Below are 20,214 nucleotides of genomic sequence, written 5' to 3'. Positions count from 1 at the left end.
CTTCTGAAGCTCGAATAAACCATTTTTCGCGGAAGGCTCTAAACTGTGAGTCCTCTAGAGTAGGAACAGACTCTTCCCGGAGAAGGTCTGGACTCACTGTGCGTGCCGGGGCCCCGGCGGCCAGGGTCGCCGCGTATGTGTCGCCTGCAGCCGGAAGTTCCAGCACGTGGCGCAGACACGTATTATTTCTAAAGATTGTTGGGACCAGAATGTTTCAGCGGTTCAGCAGTACGAGGAGTTCAGCAACGTATACCGGTTGACGCGCTAGTGAAAGGAAGCTGGCTTCAAGAAGCACGGCGCGTCCTACAGTGCAGGAGTCAGCAGCTGAGCGCATTCTTCCAGGTGGCAAAGCTCTCTTCCTCCTGTAAGAACCAGCGTGGAGTTTGAGAGATCGACTGGATCCATCTTTTGATGTCTCTCTATGGACGCAACGACTTACCGGAAGCCGCCAGTGCGCCGGTATCTCTGGGCCAACATGCATTGCTGACTTTGAAGGCGTTTTACCAGGAACTAACACGATCTCATGTACTGCAGTCGTAAAGAACTGCGTTGCCTTTCTTCCCTGTTTCCCCCGCCTGGCCAGCTTCATTCGTACACCTCTCTGGAACGGGAAATGTCTCGCTTGGATATCGGTTTGAGACGTGTTGCATTTGCAGTCGTCCGGCCCGCTTCGTCTTTTACATGTCCATGAAGATGTCGCTGCCACCGAGCGCCCTCCGACGCCACCAGGCTAAGCCGTCTGCAGCGGCTTCGCCGAGTCTCATGTTGGACTCACCAGTGAAGCGTGCAGTCGGGGAGGGGAGGAGAAGAATTCCCAGGAGTCTGCGCGTTTTCCACGTTCAAGGACCCGGTGTACGCGTGCGCATCACAGCAGAGCATCCCGACGAGCAAACCACAGGGTGGCTGCTTGCGCGAACAATTGAACTGCTTGCGGAGAAAGGTACGTTTGCGGGTGGAGGTGCATTTCCTCGTCGTGTGCAAGCGCTTCAGAGAGTTATGCGGTCTGTAGGCCGCCACCATCTAGCCGCTTGTTCTGTCAACTCCCTCAAAGTTGTCTGCCGCCGCAGTCGTCAGGCATCCTACGGTTTCGTGCTTTCCTGAGGCCTGTACTCAGGTCTGGCTGACGGCGTCGTCGCGCTGCGAACAGATCCCTCGGGGCCGCTCGGCAGGCGCCACTGGCTTGATGTGTATCTGCAGGATATGCATCGGCCTCTGGGGCCTCTCAACTTCGAAGATCATTTCCAGTGTGTGTACAGCGAGGCCATTCTTCCGCCAGAAGCAGGTCCTTCCCAGAGCCTGGAACACGCTCATGTCGAGAGGCTGGGCTCCAATGGCGAGAAGCAAGATCTTGAAAGAGATCAGAGGGTCCCGGTAAAATGTTCTGCCGGTTCACTGAGCGATACACCATTAAACTGGGGTCCTGCGGCCCGAGCCGGGGGGTCGACTGTGCCGCCCGCGTCGGCGCGCTGGGGCGACAGTGCCGCCCGCGTCGGCGCGCGGGGACCTTCTGTCCTTCACCACCGGACTACGTCTTCTAGGCACCTGGGCAGAGATGCCCGGCTTTCTCAGTCTTGTGGGAACGCGTTTTTCTCCCAAAGCTGCACTTCTGCAGAAGCGTCGAACGCTTTCTACCGCAGCGACGCCGGCTCCTGGCAGGATCTTTCCAGCGATAGAGGAAACTACGCTGTGGGCTCAGATGCGCGAGGCAGTCCTTCGCAGTCTTCGTCTTCGCACGGCGCCCCTCCTCCGTCGCCCGTGGCTCTGAGCACGTTGGAGGTTCCTCTGCAAAGGGGCGTAGACAGCCCCCGCTACCCGCGAAGCACATCTGGCGGGCACAGGGACTCGTCGGCCTCCCACGAGGGCTCTTCAGGGCAGCACGAAGGGGCGACTTGCACGTATCGCCATCCGTCTCGGCCTGGAGGCGTGTGTGTATGGCATTTTCGGGACGAGGGGGTGATTGGAAGCGGAGGCTTCAGCGTCGTTTACAAGGTACGGAAGAAAGACACCGGACGCCTGTATGCCATGAAAGTCGTGGCAAAAGACAAAGTGGCTCACGAACGGCACAAAATCCGCCGAGCGCTCTCTGAAAGAGACGTCCTCAAGCAGTGCGACTCGCCCTTCATCGTGAAGCTCTACTGGGCGTTCCAGACCCGGCGACACCTATTTCTCGTTAACGAACTGTGCCCTGGAGGTACGTGCTCTCCCCATTTGCCATGGTTCGAGGACCCACCAGGGGTTGCTTGCCCCCCCCCCGCTATTGTCGTTCAGTCTGCGTAGAAGCCTTCGCCCTCTTCGCTGACGCCGAATGCGCTTTTCTGAGGTCCGAGCGTGCGCGACGCCACATCTGGCACATGCCGGAAAGCAGCAAAGCGTCTCTTCGAAGATCACTTCACGCCGAGCTGATAGGGATCATGCGCTGAGTGTGTGCACGTCGGAGATGTGCGACCCGTCGTTTTTGTGTGTTGTCCTGCACGATGTATTTGTGTCGGTTCGGTGCCCTCCATTCCAGGAGATCTCTTCCGTCTCCTTCGCGACTGTCGTCGCTTCCCCGAGGACGTCTGCCGCTTCGTGTTCGCGGAGGTTCTGCTCGGTTTGCACCACTTGCATGCGCGCAACATCCTGTACCGGGACTTGAAAGCCGAAAATGTCTTGGTGGACCTGGACGGGCACTGCAGGCTAGCGGATTTCGGCTTGTCCAAAACTCTCTCCGGTAGGCGCCGCGGAGAGGACTCTCCTGCGTATCTGGGTGCGGGGAAGCGGGGCACAACAACAGCCTACTCCTCTTTCAGTCTCTAGCCTGGAGCTCCTCCCGAGGGAGCAGTGCGACTGGAAGCGCGTTCTTGCGTGCGCTCATCTGAACGCGTGAAGGAGTCCCCTCTGTGGAGAGCCCTTGGGCTCCGTGGGAAGAACTTGCCAGTGGCCTCATCATTACACAGCCTTCTTCTCTACTCATGGAGTGTGCTCAAGTACCGCGTTAGATACGCATTCGCACTGCAGCAGACCAGCCCGGTGCCCGTTCAGCAGAAGGGAGGAGGGAAGGGGGAGGAGGGGGGACGAGGCTACGCCCGTCGTCGGGGGAAGCTTCACCGTTCCAAAGCGTACGCTTATCCCCGCTGTGGCCTTCTGAAGGTTTTTTGCCCGCTGGTTTGCGTCCTCCTGTACTTTGTCCCGATGTGTTGTGCCCTCAGATGGCTGCCGACGGACCTACTCTTTCTGCGGAAGCCCAGAGTATCTGAGCCCAGAGATGCTGCTAGGCACAGTAAGCGCAGTCATGTTCCGCTCCTTTGTTTTCTGTGCGTGTGCCTTACGGCTTACATGCGACACATATGTGCAGCTTAGCAAGCGGGCGGCCGCTTTTTTCATCGAGCATGCAACACTTGCACGGCGAGTGATCGAACTCGCGTAGCCGTCTGCCTCTCAGACTCGAAGAACTGACGCCGAATTAGTCTATGGTGACTGTTTGATCAGGGTCATGACAAGACGCTGGACTACTACGGCCTCGGCGGCCTGCTGTACGAAATGCTAACTGGGATTCCGCCGCACTACTCGGTTAATCGAAACTCCATGTACAGCAAGATACTTCAGGGTATGAAAAACAGGGCATCCACAGGAGCTGGGGATACCCTGGCGAATCACGACTATACGCGAAAGTATCAGAAGTTACAGGCGGAGTCTGCCATCCGTTAGTGGACTTTCTGCGCAGTCCTGAACGCGTCAATGAAACGGCTCACCGATTAGCCGCGCCCTCAAAAGTGCATTCAGTGGCTCTCTGCTGTGTCACTCGGCTTACGGCGGTGCTCAGGAAACCTGTCGTTCCCATCTACGCTGAAGGTGTCTCCCGAGTCAATGGATCTCGTGGAGCGTCTACTGCATCTGGAACCTGCACGCCGACTGGGTGCCGGTCCGGCAGGCGTCGACTCAATCTTTGCCCATCCCTGGCTCCGCGACGTCGACTGGAAGGTAAACACCAGATTCCGTGTTGTCATCTTGAAGGCCAGTTCCAGGTGGTGTTTCACAAGTCCTGCTGAACTGAGGACGCAGTCATCCAATCGCGTTCGCATCTTCAAGAGGGTCACCTGTCGGACCCCAATCAGCATCAGCCTCGGCCCCTCCCCCTTCATATTATATAATATATTATTATATTATCAGTGCGCATGGGGGCTCCTGTCGCCTCCGACAAATAAAAATAGTACGACCCGCCTCTTAGCGGCGTCGGCATTGAGCGGCTGTGGGTGAAAGCTTCGTGTGAGATTGAAGGACTGCCCGCATTGTCTGCTAATGCGGCTCGTTTCAGCAAGTCTCGGAACGGCGGGGCACTAGTCCACTGATGCCTTACCTCCAACGGCAACGGCTGGGAATTGGCAACAGTCACGAGCCGCTGTAAGTCCTCGGAAGGCTGTTCATATGGGTTGAATGAGGCTTTGCCTTGTGCGAGTGGAAGCTAGCACGGAACGTCTGACCTCACATGCCCTTTTAGTCTTTTGGTACACCCAGTTCACATGCGAGAGAAACCTTTTGAGAATGTTTAGTGTGCGATGGTGGTATATAAAATAGTCAAGCATATTCGAAAGGCTGCACCAGCCTGCTTAGCTTAGTTGGTAGAGCATCCGCCTAGTAAGCGGAAGGTCGTCGGTTCGACTCCGGCAGTAGGCTCTCAAGAACGCACTTTCTTTCCTTCTGCCGTAGTTAGTGAAGCAAAGTGTTTACGGATGTGGATGCGTCCGATTACTAGTGGAAATGCTTTCTTTTGCGTGTGTTTTCTGCATGTCATGGTGCTGCAACTTGCATAATAGGTGGTGGTGATATGTTCTGTCATGTCTCGGCGCGGTATCTGCAGGTATTCTCGTGTAGCAGCTGGCGTCAGCGGAGCGTGCTTCCCGGAATTTTCTCCTTCCGATTTCTTGTGGGAGGCACCGACTACATGCCCGTTTCGTCACTTCGATTGGGAAAACAAATGGCTTTTGAATGAAGCACCAGAGAGGTGCTCTCTCATCTTGCCTACCGGCAACACCGGCGGCCACCAATGTTATGAGTCGCACGACGATGACAGAGTGGCGTCAAGCCTTGCCGCTTTCGGTAGACTCGAGGCTCCAGTTGCACCGCCTTTTGGCAGAGCTCCCAGGGCCGCGCAGATGCCGCAGGAAACAAGTCAGAGGCTGGAGAAAGACTGTGGAGATCGCACTAGGGTGATTGCTACAGTGCATATACAGTGCGCCCCTGATCCAATCCTCAAGCGCACCCGCATTGTTCTAAACCAAACCAACTGTGCCTCCGTCGGAGCTGCCGAAACTGCTTCGCAAGATCTACCGGTCTCCCTTCCGTGCTCAGCGGCCCCAGCTAGCCTACGACACCACCGAAGCAATCTATCGACACCTGATCAAGTGTCAATAGGCTCGTCGTCGTCTACCCAGAGTTATTCCTGCGTGGCAGCCCTTACCGGTACATCAGGCATGAAAGCAAGTGGGGGGTGGGTGACTGTGCACCCCGAAATTCGCTTTCCATGTGCTGGGTCAATCCATGCGCATGCAGTGGATGACCTGGCTGGCAAGAGGGATGAGCCAGCAAATGGCGGGGGAATCGCACATCACATTGGTCACAACGGCGTAGCCCACGCAGCAGGCACCAAAGCGCTTCCCCGCCCCTCGTTTGCCAAAACTACAGCGGTCCGTAACGCAAAATCGAGAGACGCTCCTCTGCAGTTGCCGAAGCCGGTCGCCGCGGTGGCGCAGTTTTCGTCAAGACAGAGGCCGCCCACGGGGCAGGACGGGACCAAGGTGTTTATGCGTGGTACTGTGTCGAATCAACTAAGGGCAAGAGCGCTACAATCGGTTCTCGAGTTGCCTTAGGAGGCGAGCCAGTGGTAGCAGGTGAGAGCGCTGTGTTCGGCTCATTCCCGTCACGTGCGTGCCACCACGAGGGGCAGTGCGTACAGCCAGGCGCCGAAAGAACTTGTTTTCTGCAAGGCCGTGTTTGTGACCTGGGTTTCATGCAAACGGTCTCCAGCCTTCAAACCGGAGCACTTCCATAGCGGTTCGCTCTTGGAAAGCTGTCGCTTACCTACATTCACACCTGGCACAGAAAGGATGCAACGCAGTCAGGACCGAAACGCAGCTGGTGCCTGATGGACGGGTTTGCTGGTGTTAAACGAAGCCACATGCCAAGCTCTCAGTTATGCAACCCACTATGCGAGTACAACAGAGAGCTGCGCTGTTCACCTGCGGACAGTTGGATCTCTCTGCCGTGAAGAAAACTTAGCGTTGGATTTTCGAGAGCTTCTGTTTTGCTGCGTTGCATACCAAGCGGAGCCAAGATAGGACATCACGCTAGCTCGTGTATAGGCCGTATTCGTGTGTGATCCTCGGCCGGGCTCCGCCTGTGTCGCTCGTCTCTCAGCGTGCCGCGGCCGCCTGGCGTAAAGAGAGTAGCAGTAAACAAACAAGCCCAGACAGCTGGAAGGCCAAGCAAGAGGTACTGACGGGAAGTGCTTTTCGTCTGCACTGTTTGAAAGCCCTGACTGTACAATGCAGCAATAAAAGGAGCGGGTCTCTAGTCAACGACAGGGGAAGATGCTGATGGATCGGAGAGAACTCACTACTACCAGCATTCCAGTGCCAGTGGGGAAAGCGCCAAATCTTCTATTCGTACACAAGAATACCCCGTAGAGTAAGTAGTATTCTTGCCTCAGTCAGTTCTTTGGTGACGAATGCAAAGGGTTGGTCACTCCTACAGAAAATACTCGTAGCCAGGGAAGAGGTAACAACGGGGGCTGCCGTGTCTTTCGGCCAATTTCCGCGTGGAGGTTGCAGCTGTCTGCATACGCTGCTTCATAGCACCGCGCATGACTGACTCCCTGCGGCGCCTGTGTTCTCTTGGACCTGCCGCCCCCTCGCCCCATCTGTGATAGTTATCTGCTGAGGTGCCCTCTGCCGCGTATCGGCGTCAACTCTATCGTTTTGCGCACGTTTATAAAGTATTCTTGCCCCTCCCACCCAAGATGGGACGTGAGTTCACGTTTCCGCTGCGAGGCACGGCACCTTGGGAGGGGGCGGGGGGGGGGGGGGCGCAGGTCGATGACCGCATTCCAGCAACTTTCTTAGTGGCAGTGAATGAATGCTACTCAAGAGAAACGTGAGGAAACGCGGGTTCGCCAGCTGCCCCGTAGTAGCCTAGTGAAACCGAGTTGATCCCCGTTTCAATAGCGACTAACTAACCTCAAGCGGCCGTCTCCTGGGAGCAGGCTTCACGGCGTGGAGGCTGGCTAGAAGAGAGGGGCTAAACTAGGATCAGTTGCTGCCTCCAGGCCCGCGAAGCCCAAAATCCGAGAAGGGAATCCATGCATTTATTCAATGATGACGGAAAATAGATCGTGACCCGCAGCGCGCCAGTCTGCGGTCGCTCTGCGCGAGAGCAACATACGGTTCCTCAGACCTCAGAGATCGCGCGGACAGACGGAAGTCGTTAGACGTAGGAGGGCGGCAGACAGGGAAAAAATTTTAGAGGGACACACTGCACATTAAAAGAAAAGCAAGAAACGGATCATGAGGGCAGTGAATAGAGTTTAGACCACAACATCTTCTCCCTCGAGAACAGCTGTTTCGTAGTCACCGGAGGCCAAACCGCGCCTGCCCACGGCCTGTCTCAAACCACCGCAACGTCGTCCGACTTCCGTTCCTTCTGCAGCCCGTTTCCCGTGCGTTGCTTGTGCACGAGCGTCCTTTCTTCTCCCTGGTATATCGTCTGTAGCACCGTTTATTTGGCGATTTTTCGAACTGCTGAACATTTTCACATTCGTTTTTCGAGGTGGAACCTGCTAGACAGGGCGCTGACACTGTGCCCGTGCTCAAGACGCCTACGGCTGGGTCGCGAATTTCCCCGTCGCTCCGCATGCTGGACACGACTTGAGTCTTCGTGAATCCGTCTCTTAAAATGTGCGTGGCGTGGACCGCTTGTAACGATCCTCGTTTTTCTGTCTCGAGGTTTCTTGAACCAGGGTGTCGATCTTCGTCTCTGTCTAGTACTCTCGTGACTCCGTAACAAATGCGTTTTTCTTCCAGGTAGCCACCGCCGGTGCGATGTTTTTGCAGCTCTTCGCAACAGCTGGACTGGCGCGTGTTCTGAGAGTTGGCCAAGCCTACGTTTTCCTGCGTTTTCGTCTTGGCTGATCGCCACACAATCTTTTTCAGAATACGACCGACTGAGAGCATGGAGGGTCTGCAGTCTCGTGCGGTGCCTGTGGCGGCGCCGGCGGGATTCAGGAGGCCGGACGCCACGCGAACAGCTCCCCTGTCTTTGTCTCTCGGCTCCTACACGCGAGTGACGCCTGATCCTTCGTTCCGGTCTGCTTGTACAGATTGTCATGGGTGTCACTCGCGGCTCCTGGCTGCGGCCTCTCGCGGAAGGCCCTCGAATGTGTCTCGGGGGCTCGCTCTTCCCCGGCGTAGTGTCGCGAGGCTCCCTCCTAAGGAAGCCGGAGACGAGACCGCAAATTCTGACAGTCCGACGTCAGCAGCAGCTGTTCGCGCCTCGCCTGGTGGTTTTTGCGTTTCTCGGCGTGCCCCCTTCGTTCATAAGCGAACGCGTTTTGGGCTACCGGGTGAACCACGGATCCAGTTACAGGTTGAAGGCATTCGCGCGTCATCACATGTGCTCGAGCCGACGCCGAGCGCCCCGTCCTTCTTCAGCATGTCTCACGCCTGCACTCGTCACGCCTTTCTTGTCTGCTCACCTCCTCTCGCGTTGTCAAATTCCCGCAAAAGATGTTCCCTCGCCGCACTGCTCTTGGCTCTCCTGTGTTTGCGTCTCCTCAGTTGTGTCCGGCTCACGCCCTCGCTCTCGGGGCACCCCAGAGGGTCTTCGATCCCTCGCACCTCTTTCTCTGCTGCTGGGCGCGCTGCTTGCTCGACGGGCAGCTTGTCTCTCGCATCTCCGCATGCGCCTGCCTGTGCCGCGTCGAGCGGCCTCCTGCTGCTCGCGTCTGCGCAGGATGTTCCCGACTACGGCGACGAAGGCGAGTGGGTCGACGACGAGTCGTTCGAAGAAGAGGACGCCGAGGAGTTCAGCGACGAGGATCCCGACGACGATGACCTCAATGCAGCCACGCATCGCGTCTATCACCTCGAGGACCGGTACTACCGCGCGATTCCGCTCGCCGATGCACGCCAGCTGCTGGCGGGGCTGCGCGCGCACTCCTGGGAGCCGCCGCTGTCCGCTGCAGACTGGGCGGAGATTGAGGACGAGATCGGCACGCAACTCGAGCTCATCGACCGCCGCATGTTTCCGCAGACGTTCTTCGAGAGCGTCACCGAGAGCGAGGCCTTCGAACCGGGCGCGCTGCTCACGAATCTGGGCGGCAACGAAATGACGGAAGAGGCCGCTCGCGCCCTCGAAATTGAAAAGTAAGTTTCTGCTCTGTGTGAAACGCGCACCTGGTCCTGGGAAGGAGGGGAGAAAGGCGTCTCCGGGAGACGGGCAGGGCGCCGAGCCTGTGACGATCACAGGCTGCTAGGCGGCTCAGGCGACTGCGTGCTGTTACACGGCTAAACAGGCAGGCGTAGTGTCCTGCTTCTTGTGATGGCCCTTGTCGAGGTTCCTGCTTGTGGGTCTCCTCAGGACAGCAGAGGTGCTTCGAGCAGTTATCGGGCGTCGTCTGAGCAAAGGTCCTGCTGCGGTCGGTTCCTCCAGCTCGAAATCTGAGTCGTCTGCTGCGCCTGCCGACGCGTCTTCCCCGAAAGCCTCGCGGAGCGAAGAGACAGAGAAAGCAAAGCAGTCATCCCAGACTCCTGCCTCCGCCCCCGCGCTGTCTTCAGCTGCTTCCCTCCCCAAGAAGCGTCCTTCTCCATCTGGTGGACGGGCTTCCTCAGGTGCGGCGCCGAACGCCGCGCCCGAAGGCGCCGCACGTCGCGCGGCTTCACCAGAGAAAATCCCTCGAACTGAAGTCGCAGCCAAAACTCCTTCGGGCGCACGGGCAGCCGCCGCCCCGGGGCAGCCTGCGAAGGCGTCGAATGCGGCGGCAGCGGCACCAGAAGGGGCGCTAGGGGGCAGCGGCAATCGCACAGACGCAGCACGCGCCTCACAGGCCTCGCCCGGCGCTGCGTCTTCGTCGGGGGGCGGAGGGGAGGCTTCTAGCCAGACTTCGGCGCAGACCGGCGCAGCTAGCGGGGCGTCCTCGCCTGCGGCAGCGAGCGCGGAGAAGCAGGGGGAGGCTGCGCCGAAGGGGGTGTCGCAGAAGGGCGTCGAGCTGGGCGCGGACGCGGCGCTCAATCTCGGCGGCATCTCCTTCAGGCCCTCAGACTACATTGACTTGATCTTACGCGCTGCGAAGCCTGCGAAATTCAGAGACGATAGTCTCTCGCGCTCTCGGGGGAGGGGAAAACGCACGCGGGTCGCGGGGGGCACGGCGTCAGCCAAGCCCGAGGCGCCCCTGGGGTCTGCCGAGACACGCGGAACTGGAAAGGGCTCGTCTCCGGCGTCTGCGGGAGACTCCCAGCCGCGCATGGTTCGCGACTTCGGCGAGCTTTACCTGCTGCTCCGCGGCCTGATGACCTACTCCCGCGACGACCTGCAGCCGGTGGATCTGTTGCCGCCTCCCGCCGCCGATCTCTTCTCTCCGCACCCACGCGAGACTGGGAGCGCAGCGAGCAGTTCGGCGAGCGGCACTCCGCATTCGGGAGGAGACGGGCCAGAGGGCGCGCAGGAACAGGAGAGAGAGATCTCGCCGAACGCCCTTCTGCTGGCGCTCCGACAGCAGCTGGACGGGCTCTCGCTCGAGGCGGTGCGCAAGCTGAGGGCTGAGGCCAAAGGCGCCTGCGCGTTTTTGTCGTTTTTCGGAATTCCAGATGCAGAAGGAAAGCTGCAGTTGCCTGGAGGATGGCCGCGAGACATCGCTCTGGCGATGCGCTGCGTCGTCGAGGGAAACCGCAGCCGGCAGCTCTGCGGCACCTGCTTCCTCATCGACGGTGAGCGACGCGAGCGGCGCGGAGGGTCTATTCTCGCCGTCGTATCTGCCGCGGTCCGTTCGAGCCCCGAGACCGTGTGGCGGCCTCGGCGTCATGCGCTGCACCACGCAGCGTGTGAGACGCGTTCCCGGTGTTCCGAGCGCGCGGAAAAAGAGTCGGTTCACGGGAGCGCGAGGCAGGAACTCTCCTGTTCCGCTTCCTCGATTCAGCAGCAGCCGCTGAGAGGGCGAGACGCAGGTCTCGCCCCCTCTTGTTGGAGAGGCGTAGCGGCACTCCTGCGCGCGTGCGACTCGACTCAACCGACCCGCTTCCTCCGTGCGGACTGTGCGCTGTTTCTCAGGCCTCGCCACAGCTCTGGGCTTTCCGCCGCTGCTCACGGGCTCGGACGCGTGGGCCGTCGCACAGGAGCCGTCGGTGAAGAGTCTCTTCGTGCTGCATCGCCTGCCGGAGACTTACGCGCCTCCAGACCTCCGCGCGGAGTCGCCGACGCATTCGCCGAACTGGAACGCGCGCCCGCCGCCCCGTGCTGGCGAGACTCCCAGCGACGCGACAGCTGCGCAGCTGCGACTCGCCGGGCTCCGCGCGCTGCGAAGCAAGTGAGCCTTCCACTTTTTTGCACTCATGCATGCAGATGCGAATGTGGCCTACAGAGATTTGAGTGGGTTCCGAACGGGGCGCGACATCTGCACCCATTTGGAGATTCCTTCTGTTCGGCCCTCCGCGCGGCTCGTGGGCGGGAAGGACCCGGGGCGGAGGAGCTGCCACGCGCGCCTTTCCCGCAGTTGAAATTCCTGTCGAGCCCGTTCGCTGGACGCCGCGCTGTGTCGCCTCCTGCGGTGGGCCGTGTCGCAGCTTCGATGCGCCGCTGATTAAGTACGAGATGGCAGGCCAGATGGGCGACACGCTTGGAAAGCTCGCCGCGGCGTACTACTTGCGAACGGGTCTGGGGGTACCTGACTACAGGTACGCTCTGTGCGTGTGTCACGGATGTGAGCGAGAGGCGCTTTGCAGCTGCCGCGAGGCACGCTCCACACGCAATCAGCTGCACATATATGTATCTATCTGTCTGTATACTTTGAATACGCACGCCCAACGCGTCGAGATGCTTGCACTGCATGGGAGGCGCTGTAGCGAGAGGCGCCGGCGCTGCGGCCGCCGGAGACAGAGGCTTTGCGGCACTTTCTGCGAATACATCCTGGCATGCAACGCGTTCGATCTTCTCCCTCCACAGGTACACGCAGAAACAGGGAATCGATCAGCCGCAGGTGCCTGAGGAACTGTTTGCCTTTGCGCGAGGAGGCCGGGTTCGGATGGCCCAGGTCTCCATCGAGCGACTGCGTGAGTAAATGCCTGGAGACTTATTTTCCGCCTCTGCAGCATGCCCGCCATCCCTGAGAATCACACGCGCGCCCCGTGTGCGTGTCAACAATCGCTCGTTTTTGGCTTCAGTAGCTCGGCACTCCCTTATTCGTTCGCGGTATCGCCGCTCCTCTCTGCCGTTGAGTCACGGGTCGCATCTTTCCCCCGAGTTGTTTCCGCCCAGCCTTCTGTCGTCTGTCACGTTGTGCGTGTCTCTCTCCCTCACTGGGGAGGCGGTGCCCTCCAGTGGCGGCTTCAGCCTGCGGTCGCGTGTCTTTTTCCGTCGTGCGTGTCGGGCGAGCGGCTACCTGCTGCTCGGGTGTTTCGCATGCGCCGGTGCTTCATCATCTGCTGGTTTGTGCGTCTTCTCGCGTTTTCTGCCGCAGCGACGAGTGCGTCCGGAGGATGCTTCGCCGCTTTGAAGCACGTGCTCAGCGTCGGGAGCGAAGCGACTGAGCAGCTTTCGTTCTCAGTCACCCCGCGCTATTTGGTGCGGGGTGGTCTAGTCCCCTCGGCCTACCAGTACGTCCCGAAGAGCTCCGAGTCTCTGCCGCTGTCGAAAATCGACATCGCGAGCGCCGACGAGGACGCCGGCGCAGCTGCGGAGACGACAACCGCGAGCGAAGAATACGCACACCTCGTTCAGAGTCTGGCTGAAGACGGCAGCCCCGCCGGCCTTGCTGCGCTTGGCGATCTCTTCTTCCACGGACACGAGGCGGGTGCGTCTGGAACAACACAAGCCTCCCCCGCGATCGGGAGGAAACGCGGCGAGTGGGGTGGGGAGGGAGAAGCGCGGGGCTTCTGTTGGAGAGGAGGGCAAGCCAAAACGCAGACGAGAGAGCGAGATAGAAGACTTGAGAGGTTTTTTCCAGTGTCGAGGTTGTTCAGTGCTGCTGTCATCTCGCAGCACGTCTCCGCCGATCTCTTCGGCCGCGGAGGGTGTCTCTCCCTGGGGTGTCTCTGCGTTCAAGGGTGTGGGCGTGCGGGATCGAGCGTCGGGGTTAAGTTCCGCAGAAGTGTTTTCAGCGGCGTGTTGTCGGGAGGTCTGCCTTGCTTTCGCGCGCGTGTGGCGCCTCGGGTTTTCACGTGTCTCCGTCTCTCTCGGTGTCTCCGTCGTGTCCTTCAGGAGGCATCCGCAGAGACGTCGACCGCGCAGCAGAGCTCTGGCGATCGGCCGCGGCGATGGGCGACGCGAACGCCGCGATGGCGTTGGCGTTCCTCCTCTTAGGCGACGTAAACGAGACAGCGCGCAAGGCGCGGGAGGAGGCCGAGAAGGAAAAGCGAAATCAGCAAGTCTCTGCGTCTGGATCGGCCAGTCCCTCGCCCGCTGCCGCCGTTGCCGACAACGGCGCTCCCACAGAGCACGCAGATGCTCCCCCGAGCGCCACTTCGTCGCAGGCGACCAGGGCTGACGGTGAGGCGGGTCGAGGGGGGCTTTTTTCGGTTTTTTCGTGGTCTTTTTGGGGGTATGGAGGACTGGAGGAGGGCGCAGGGCCGCTCTTGGGCTCGCCCGACGCGGCCGGAAACGCACAGGGCGAGTTCGGCGGCGCTCCAGGGGACAGTCTCCAGGGGACCGGCGGCAGCGCGTTTGGAGACTTTTTCCGCCGATTCGGCTTCTGGGCGAGCGAGGAGGAACCCAGGCAAGCGAGGACGCACAGCGCCAAGGCGCCGAAGGAAGAAGTTGCGGAAAGCGCGAGTGCGGAGAAGACGCCCAGCGGAAGGCCGAGGCATCCCGCTGAGCCCTATCTGAAGCAGGTAAAGAGCGAAGGAGCAAAGGCGGAAAACGCCGCGGAGAGAGGTCTACGGGGAAGGCAAGGCATGGTGCGGGTGAAGCAGCACACACGGAGGTCGCTGAGGCGTAGACCAGGCTCTACACTGTTTCAAAAAAGCAGAGGAGGGTTCGCTTCGCGCGATGATGGTTGTCGGGGGTCGGTGTGATGCACAGCGAGCTTTTTGCTTCCTCGTGGTTGCCTCTGCCTTCAGGTGATCACGGACGGAGACGGCGCAGCTCCCCATCTGGCGCGATATCTCGCTTACCGGCTCGGCGTCGAGGGATTCACAAACAGCACCTTAGCGGGTGAGGCGCGACAGAGCGTGCATGGATGTGTATGCGCCTCGTACATGTGTACGCATGCAACGCAGTTTGCATCTCCATTGCCTTCTTCTCTCTGAGTGTGTCGTCCGTTCGCTGTCCATGTGGTCATGAGGCTCTGGCATGTCGCAAAAGGCTCTCCTAATGACTCGAGGGGGCTTGATCTTCGAATGAAGAATTTCAGTCGTTTGCGTCTTCTTGGCGCGACGTCGGAGCAGAGCAGCCAGCGCGACTGCGCTGTGGAGAAGCGATCCATTCTCATCTGTGGATCAGCTGAAATTTTTCTTGTGTATATCAGATTTTGTCCCTATATCAGATTTTGTCTCGAGTCGCGAAGGGCGCGGCTTGTCCGTGCGCCTCCCTGTGGTTAAGTGTTTCAAATTTTTTTCTCTATCCTCTTCTCCAGGGCAGAGTCTGCAGCAGGCCGCGGATCTCGGCGACAGCAACGCACAGATGCTGTTGGCTAACGCGCACATGAGCGGTGTCAGGCCGTCGTCGATCTCCGCGCATCCGTCCTCTTTTTTTCCGAACGGCACAGACGTGTCTGTCGCGCTCACCTACTACACGAAGGCCGCGGAGCAGGGCCGTCTCGAGGCGATTTTCAACGTCGGGATCCTGACCATTCACGGCGCAGGAGAGCGATTGCCTGTCTCCGCCTCGGCCGCCGCCGCGGGGTTCTCGGAGACACACAGCGCCGCTTCGCCGTCCTCCAGCACGTCCGTGAATCCGCCTGATTCGGCCTCTGCTTCGAGTTCAAACACGTCGACTGCGGCGGCTCCCGCGCTCTCGTCGGTCGGGGCGGCTCCGCGATCGTTGCGGCAGCGGTGCGTCGACGCTTTTGGCCTGCTACAGAAGGTGGCGTTCAGTCACCCAGCGGTGGGAGCGCTGCACGCACTCGCCTCACACGCGTTCGCGAAGGGCGACGAGACGGGCGCGCTGCTAGCCAGCGTCCTGCTCTCTGAGATCGGGCACTTGGCGGGACATGTCAACGCGGCGGGCCTCTGGCCTCGGGTGACGCGGCGCCGCGCCGAGCTCGTCGCGAGGCTCCAGGCCGCGCTGGGACTTCGGCAGGGCGAGGGCGGAGCGGAGGGCGGGGGCAAGGGTCCGGGGGGAGAGAGCTCTGGTGGTGGAAGCGCGGAGAAAGCCAGCCAGGCGTGCACACGCGTGGCTTCGGAGGCGGTGCCGGCGCGCGGTTTTCTTCTTCCGCAGCACGTGTATCACGATGCGCCGGAAGAAAGCGTCTTCCACACGCTACGGGACGGGGTGGCTGTCGCCTCGCCCGCCTCTGCGTTCTTTCCGGCGGAGGCCGTTCCACACCAGGCTGAACGCGGACGCCCCGCCGCCGAAGCAAAGAATGCCGCACCCTCCAACGCGGCGGCCAACTCGTGCGATCTGACGATCCCCGAAAACGCACTGGAGGTGCATCTGCACCATCTGCGCGTCTCCGAGTTCCTCCGCTGCTGGGCTCAGCCCCCTGGGGCCCATTGGCTCTCTGGCCTTGTGGAGCGCTTTCCCTTTCTTCGCCGGTCTCTGACCCCCCGCGACGCACTCGCAGAAGAAGAGATTGCGGGCGATGCCTCTCTCTTCGACCAAGAGAAAGAAGGCAGCGTCTGCGCGTTCTACTTCCTGCGAAGGGCGGCCGTCGCGGTACGTGTGTGCGGACGCGCGGGAGGAAGGGCTGGGTGAAAACGGGCGGGCGTCGCTGCGCAGCTGGACTCCTTTAGCGAACAAACGAGTCAGCAGAGAGCAGATCGGGACTACTCTTGGCTGCGTTCCAGAAAGCTTCGCTGCGCTACACGGCGCATCAGCGTTGGAGCATTGTGCATTGTGTACGCACCTGTCTGGATGTGTAGAGTTCTGCGTTTCGCTTTCTCCAAGGTGTCCGCGTCGTCGTCGCGACAATGCGTCGAAGGTATGTGTTTGGCGCTTGTTTTCGTTGTTCATCTTGTTTGCTTCTTTCTCGATTCCCTTTTTTCCAGGGCGACACGACAAGCATGCTGGAGGTCTCCCGAGCGTATCTGGACGACGCGACTGCGCTCGAAAGCGCGCTGGAGCAAGTTCGCTTCGCGTTCTCAACCACCCCCGCGGCGTCCGTGCTTCGCGCCCTGCCCGTCGAGGCGCGGATTCAGGTCTTAGGCAAGCAGGCCAGCGGCAGCGAGCCGTCGGCGCCTGCTGCGGCGCCCTTCTCGGGCTCCATGGAGGGCGGTGCCGGAGTCGCGACGCCGAACAAAGAGGGCCTGGGGTGGTTCCTTATGCCGCTTTGGGTGACGAAGCTCTTCACGGACGCGGCGGAGGCCGATCGACGCGCGGCATTCCTCTGGCGCAGCGCAGCCAGCAAGCAGAAAGACGGGCGCGGGCTCTTGGAGCTGGGCGAGGCGCTTGAATACGGCGAGGGCGTCAGGCGGAATCGGTGCGAGGCTTACAAGGTGAGGCGCTGCCGAAAACGACTCACGCAGACTCCGACTGGTTGGAAATGCGCGCCCTGCGGCGCAAAACTCGAAGCGAGGGACTCTGTTCCAGTCGGAAACGACACAAAGGCAGAGAGGATGATGTCAGGCGCAGACAGAAGCAACTGTCTGACCAGGGTCAGAGGGGAGGGGGAAGCGCGGCAGAGCGGCAACTGCGTCGTGTGCAGACCCGCGTTGCCGCAGACGTTGATTTCGAATGTTTTCGCGCGCCACGCTCTGGGTTTGTGGTGTGGGGACTTCGGCGTCAGCGCGTGCTTTGGCAATGGACAGTCCTTGCGTCTGTTGCTGTAGGGCCTCTGTTTTTCAGTGTGCGTGCACGCGCGAAGGAGTGTGATCTGCTGTTTTCTTCACTTCAGATCTACTGGCGTCTGGCGACCGACCCGCAGCACGCGCCAGCCAGCAGGGCGATCGGATGGCTGCTTCTCGCGCGAGCGACCGGGACGTGGCTTTGCCGGCGAATTGGCGGCCTGGGTGTCCCCTTTCTCTCGGGCGCCTCGTCGCCGGTCGACCGCGGGGCCGACGCTTCGGGCTCGGGTGGCGTATCGTCTCCTTCCTACGGGGTGCCAGGGACTGAAGAACTCACGGCGCAGCGACAGGAGGCGGGCGGCGATCGCGAGGAAGGCGCGCCCGCGGCAGACGACGACGACCCTTCGCCGATCGCGTGCATTCGCGAGTTGAGATCTTCGGTGAGCTGCGGCGATGCTGTCCATCCGAACGCACCAAATTTGCGCAGGCGATGAAAAGTGCGCCGGGAAGGAATCCGTTCCGGCCTTTTCAGGGGTGCCACCTCTCTCCAGGTGATATAGATATCAGAGTTTACATGACGCGAGACACGGCTGCTGTTTGCGTATATCCCCTGGTTCAGGGTACATCGCTGGTGTGTCGGGGGAACCGCATGAGAGGGTAGCGTGGAGGTCTGCCGTGGGTCTTGACGTCTTCGCATGAACATGATTGCCCGTCCACGGCAGTACGCTGGGTTTGCGCTCGGTGGCGATTACGTGGCGCTCTTCCGCATTTTATTTTGCCGAAAAGACGCCCCAGTTTGGGCCTGAAGTACATCGGCTGTGGCATGTGTTTCCCAGTTTCCGTGCGGAGGCCAAAGGCGGGCGATGGGGACGTGCCTCGCACGTGCTGTTGTTGCCTTGTGTTTTTTGCGGTTGTGCGCAGGAGCAGGCAGCGTCTGGCAGACAGGCGTACATCTGGAACCGACTTCTTCTCGTGTTTTTCCTTCTGCTTCTCGCGTCGCTTCTGGGCGTCCTGACGGCGGTGCATGCGCGGCGACTGACGTCCGGGGCAGCGCCGACTTCCGCCGCCGATCGAGGAGACGAGGCAAGCGTCCCTTTTTTTGACCTGGCGGCTTCCCTGGGGGGCGATCCGACCGTGTCCACGAGCCCGGTGAGTGGCGCCACGGAGAGCTTCACAGGTCCGGGTTTGTCTGAGTCAGAAAGCGGGAGTGAAGACGCCTCGACTTTGCATCGCCGTTCGCCGCAGGCAGGCTCACTCGAGGATGAAGGCGGCAGCTCGGACGGAAGCCCACAGAGCCACTGGACGTCGACGCGGACTGCGGAACTCGCTCACGAGGGCGAATCGCGGAGTGCCTCCGTTGAAGAAAGCCAAGTCAAAGATTCGGAAGGTGCAGGCGAAGTCGCGACCCGTGAAAAACCGGCAGGCGACGGCGACCGCGGAGCGGCTGAGCTCCGCCGAAGAGTCGTCAGGAGGGAAGGAGTGACCGGTAGCCAGTAGATAAGTGTAGCTCTCGTGCGGCAAATCATGAGATTCGTTTGCACGCGTCATGGAGAATTCTCTTGTCAAAGAACATGGATTTGAAGTCCTTTCCGTGTGTATAATCCTGCTACAGTGAAGACGCCTACGCGCCTCACCTCGTTGCACTTCCCTCCCAGCCCCCCCTCTTGTCCCCTTGCTACATCGTCGAGGGCCCCGGCAGAGACACTGCGCTTGCGGTGATGACGAATTGGCACAGAAAAGCACTGTATTGCATCAAGTTGAGGGGGTCAAGACACACACTTGAATATAACTTTTTCGACACTGTTGATCCGACTCGTCTTTGGTTACGAGGAAGCCGATCTCGCTATCTTTCAAGCATTTGGGGAGACGCGGAAACGAGCAAAGCTCGTGCATGCCTCACGGAGATAATCGGCACCAGCGACTGCGAGATAGAACTTGTGTCTGTGTTTGGTAGTGGACAATATCGCATTTCAGGCTTGTCTACACGCATGTATGATCCTCTGTGAAATGCCGCAGACCGCCTGTGCAGGCCTTTGGGGGGAAGAACAGATGCATCTCGAGATCTGTCGTTCGGAGTTCCCCGAGTACTCGTTCCCGTGTGTGTCTGCCGTACGGCCATGAAGGCGGGTGTGCCGCAAATAGCTTGTGCATGTCTAGCGAGTAGTTCAGAAATATAAAATCTACAGAGGCGAACTCAGTACTTGTGGAGGCTGTGCACGTTGACGTCTTCGTTTCCTCTCGCGCACACAGACACGCAGCTTTTTTCGTCGTCTGCGGGAACTGAATTTGGTTTACCATTTCAAATGTGAAATACGTACGTGCGTGGATGTCGATTGCGACGGAAAGTGAAATACAAGAACGGCAGGATCCGCCCTAAGTGCACACAGGCGGGTAACGAAGGAGCCTACCTCTCTTTGTTCCTTCGCGAGGTCAAAGTCAGGGGGGGGGCTGAGCCCACGCGCGCTCTTGGCGCGAGAGACGTTTCTTTGATGGTGAAGCGAGGGGACGAAAGACGCTTCCTTAGTAAAATTTTTTCGTCGTGGAACACGCTAATACATTTTTCACCAATTAGCGGTGCGATTCCGATTCGCCCTTCCTGCAGAGATGCCGGCAAAAAACATCACGAGATTCTGTTGGTGTATTCCCGCGCTCACAGCACCTGATCCCATCTCGTACGGCTTTTATTCATGTAGGTGGACACTTGAGCATTAAGGCGTTAGTTTATCTACTCTCTAATGGATCGCAACGGAATGGACTTTTAGACTCGCAGTAGGCAGCACGAGATCGTATGCCCGTCGATACAGACTACTCTCCCCTTCGGATACCGTGCTATCTGGTCGCATCCTCTTTATGTAGAGCTGCCAAGTTCCTTCCGCGCGTAGGGGCTTGTAGGGACCTTGCACGATAACGGACAACGCTACTCAGTCCGGCAATGAGCATATGATACCGGATCGCGTGCTACATGTACGAACAGAAAAGCGTGCCGCACGACACCTGCTTCAATGATGCCGCGTCTCGACAGTGACGGCATTGTCTGACCGCGCCTTTACCGCCTAACCGAGAACTAGAGAATAAGAAAATGGAACTTGCAGTG

At 59.7% G+C, this 20,214-nt stretch overlaps 2 protein-coding genes and 1 non-coding gene across 3 annotated transcripts; all 3 read left to right on the top strand.

The window, feature by feature from the left end:
* Nucleotides 1-693: 693 nt before the first annotated feature.
* On the top strand, nt 694-5,846 carry BESB_008090 (putative serine/threonine protein kinase AktR; the record flags this gene model as incomplete). The annotated part of the gene is made up of 8 exons (XM_029359563.1): nt 694-940; nt 1,115-2,191; nt 2,510-2,710; nt 3,189-3,259; nt 3,469-3,586; nt 3,803-3,960; nt 4,295-4,380; nt 4,838-5,846. The coding sequence occupies 8 exons, from the start codon at nt 694-696 to the stop codon at nt 5,844-5,846; spliced, it is 2,967 nt and encodes a 988-aa protein (XP_029222476.1).
* On the top strand, nt 4,581-4,653 carry BESB_011660. Its single transcript has one exon. It is a non-coding gene; the product is annotated as a tRNA-Thr (tRNA).
* A 2,356-nt stretch (nt 5,847-8,202) lies between the features above and the next one.
* On the top strand, nt 8,203-18,617 carry BESB_008080 (Sel1 repeat-containing protein; the record flags this gene model as incomplete). Its single annotated transcript, XM_029359562.1, has 12 exons — nt 8,203-9,395; nt 9,610-10,955; nt 11,296-11,551; nt 11,808-11,918; nt 12,187-12,293; nt 12,701-13,033; nt 13,441-14,069; nt 14,298-14,391; nt 14,813-16,053; nt 16,386-16,832; nt 17,231-17,560; nt 18,042-18,617. The coding sequence occupies 12 exons, from the start codon at nt 8,203-8,205 to the stop codon at nt 18,615-18,617; spliced, it is 6,663 nt and encodes a 2,220-aa protein (XP_029222475.1).
* Nucleotides 18,618-20,214: the final 1,597 nt, after the last annotated feature.

This window comes from Besnoitia besnoiti, chromosome I (genome assembly GCF_002563875.1).
Source record: "Besnoitia besnoiti strain Bb-Ger1 chromosome I, whole genome shotgun sequence".
Lineage (NCBI taxonomy): Eukaryota > Apicomplexa > Conoidasida > Eucoccidiorida > Sarcocystidae > Besnoitia > Besnoitia besnoiti.
This window is presented reverse-complemented; position numbering and strand designations above follow the sequence as displayed.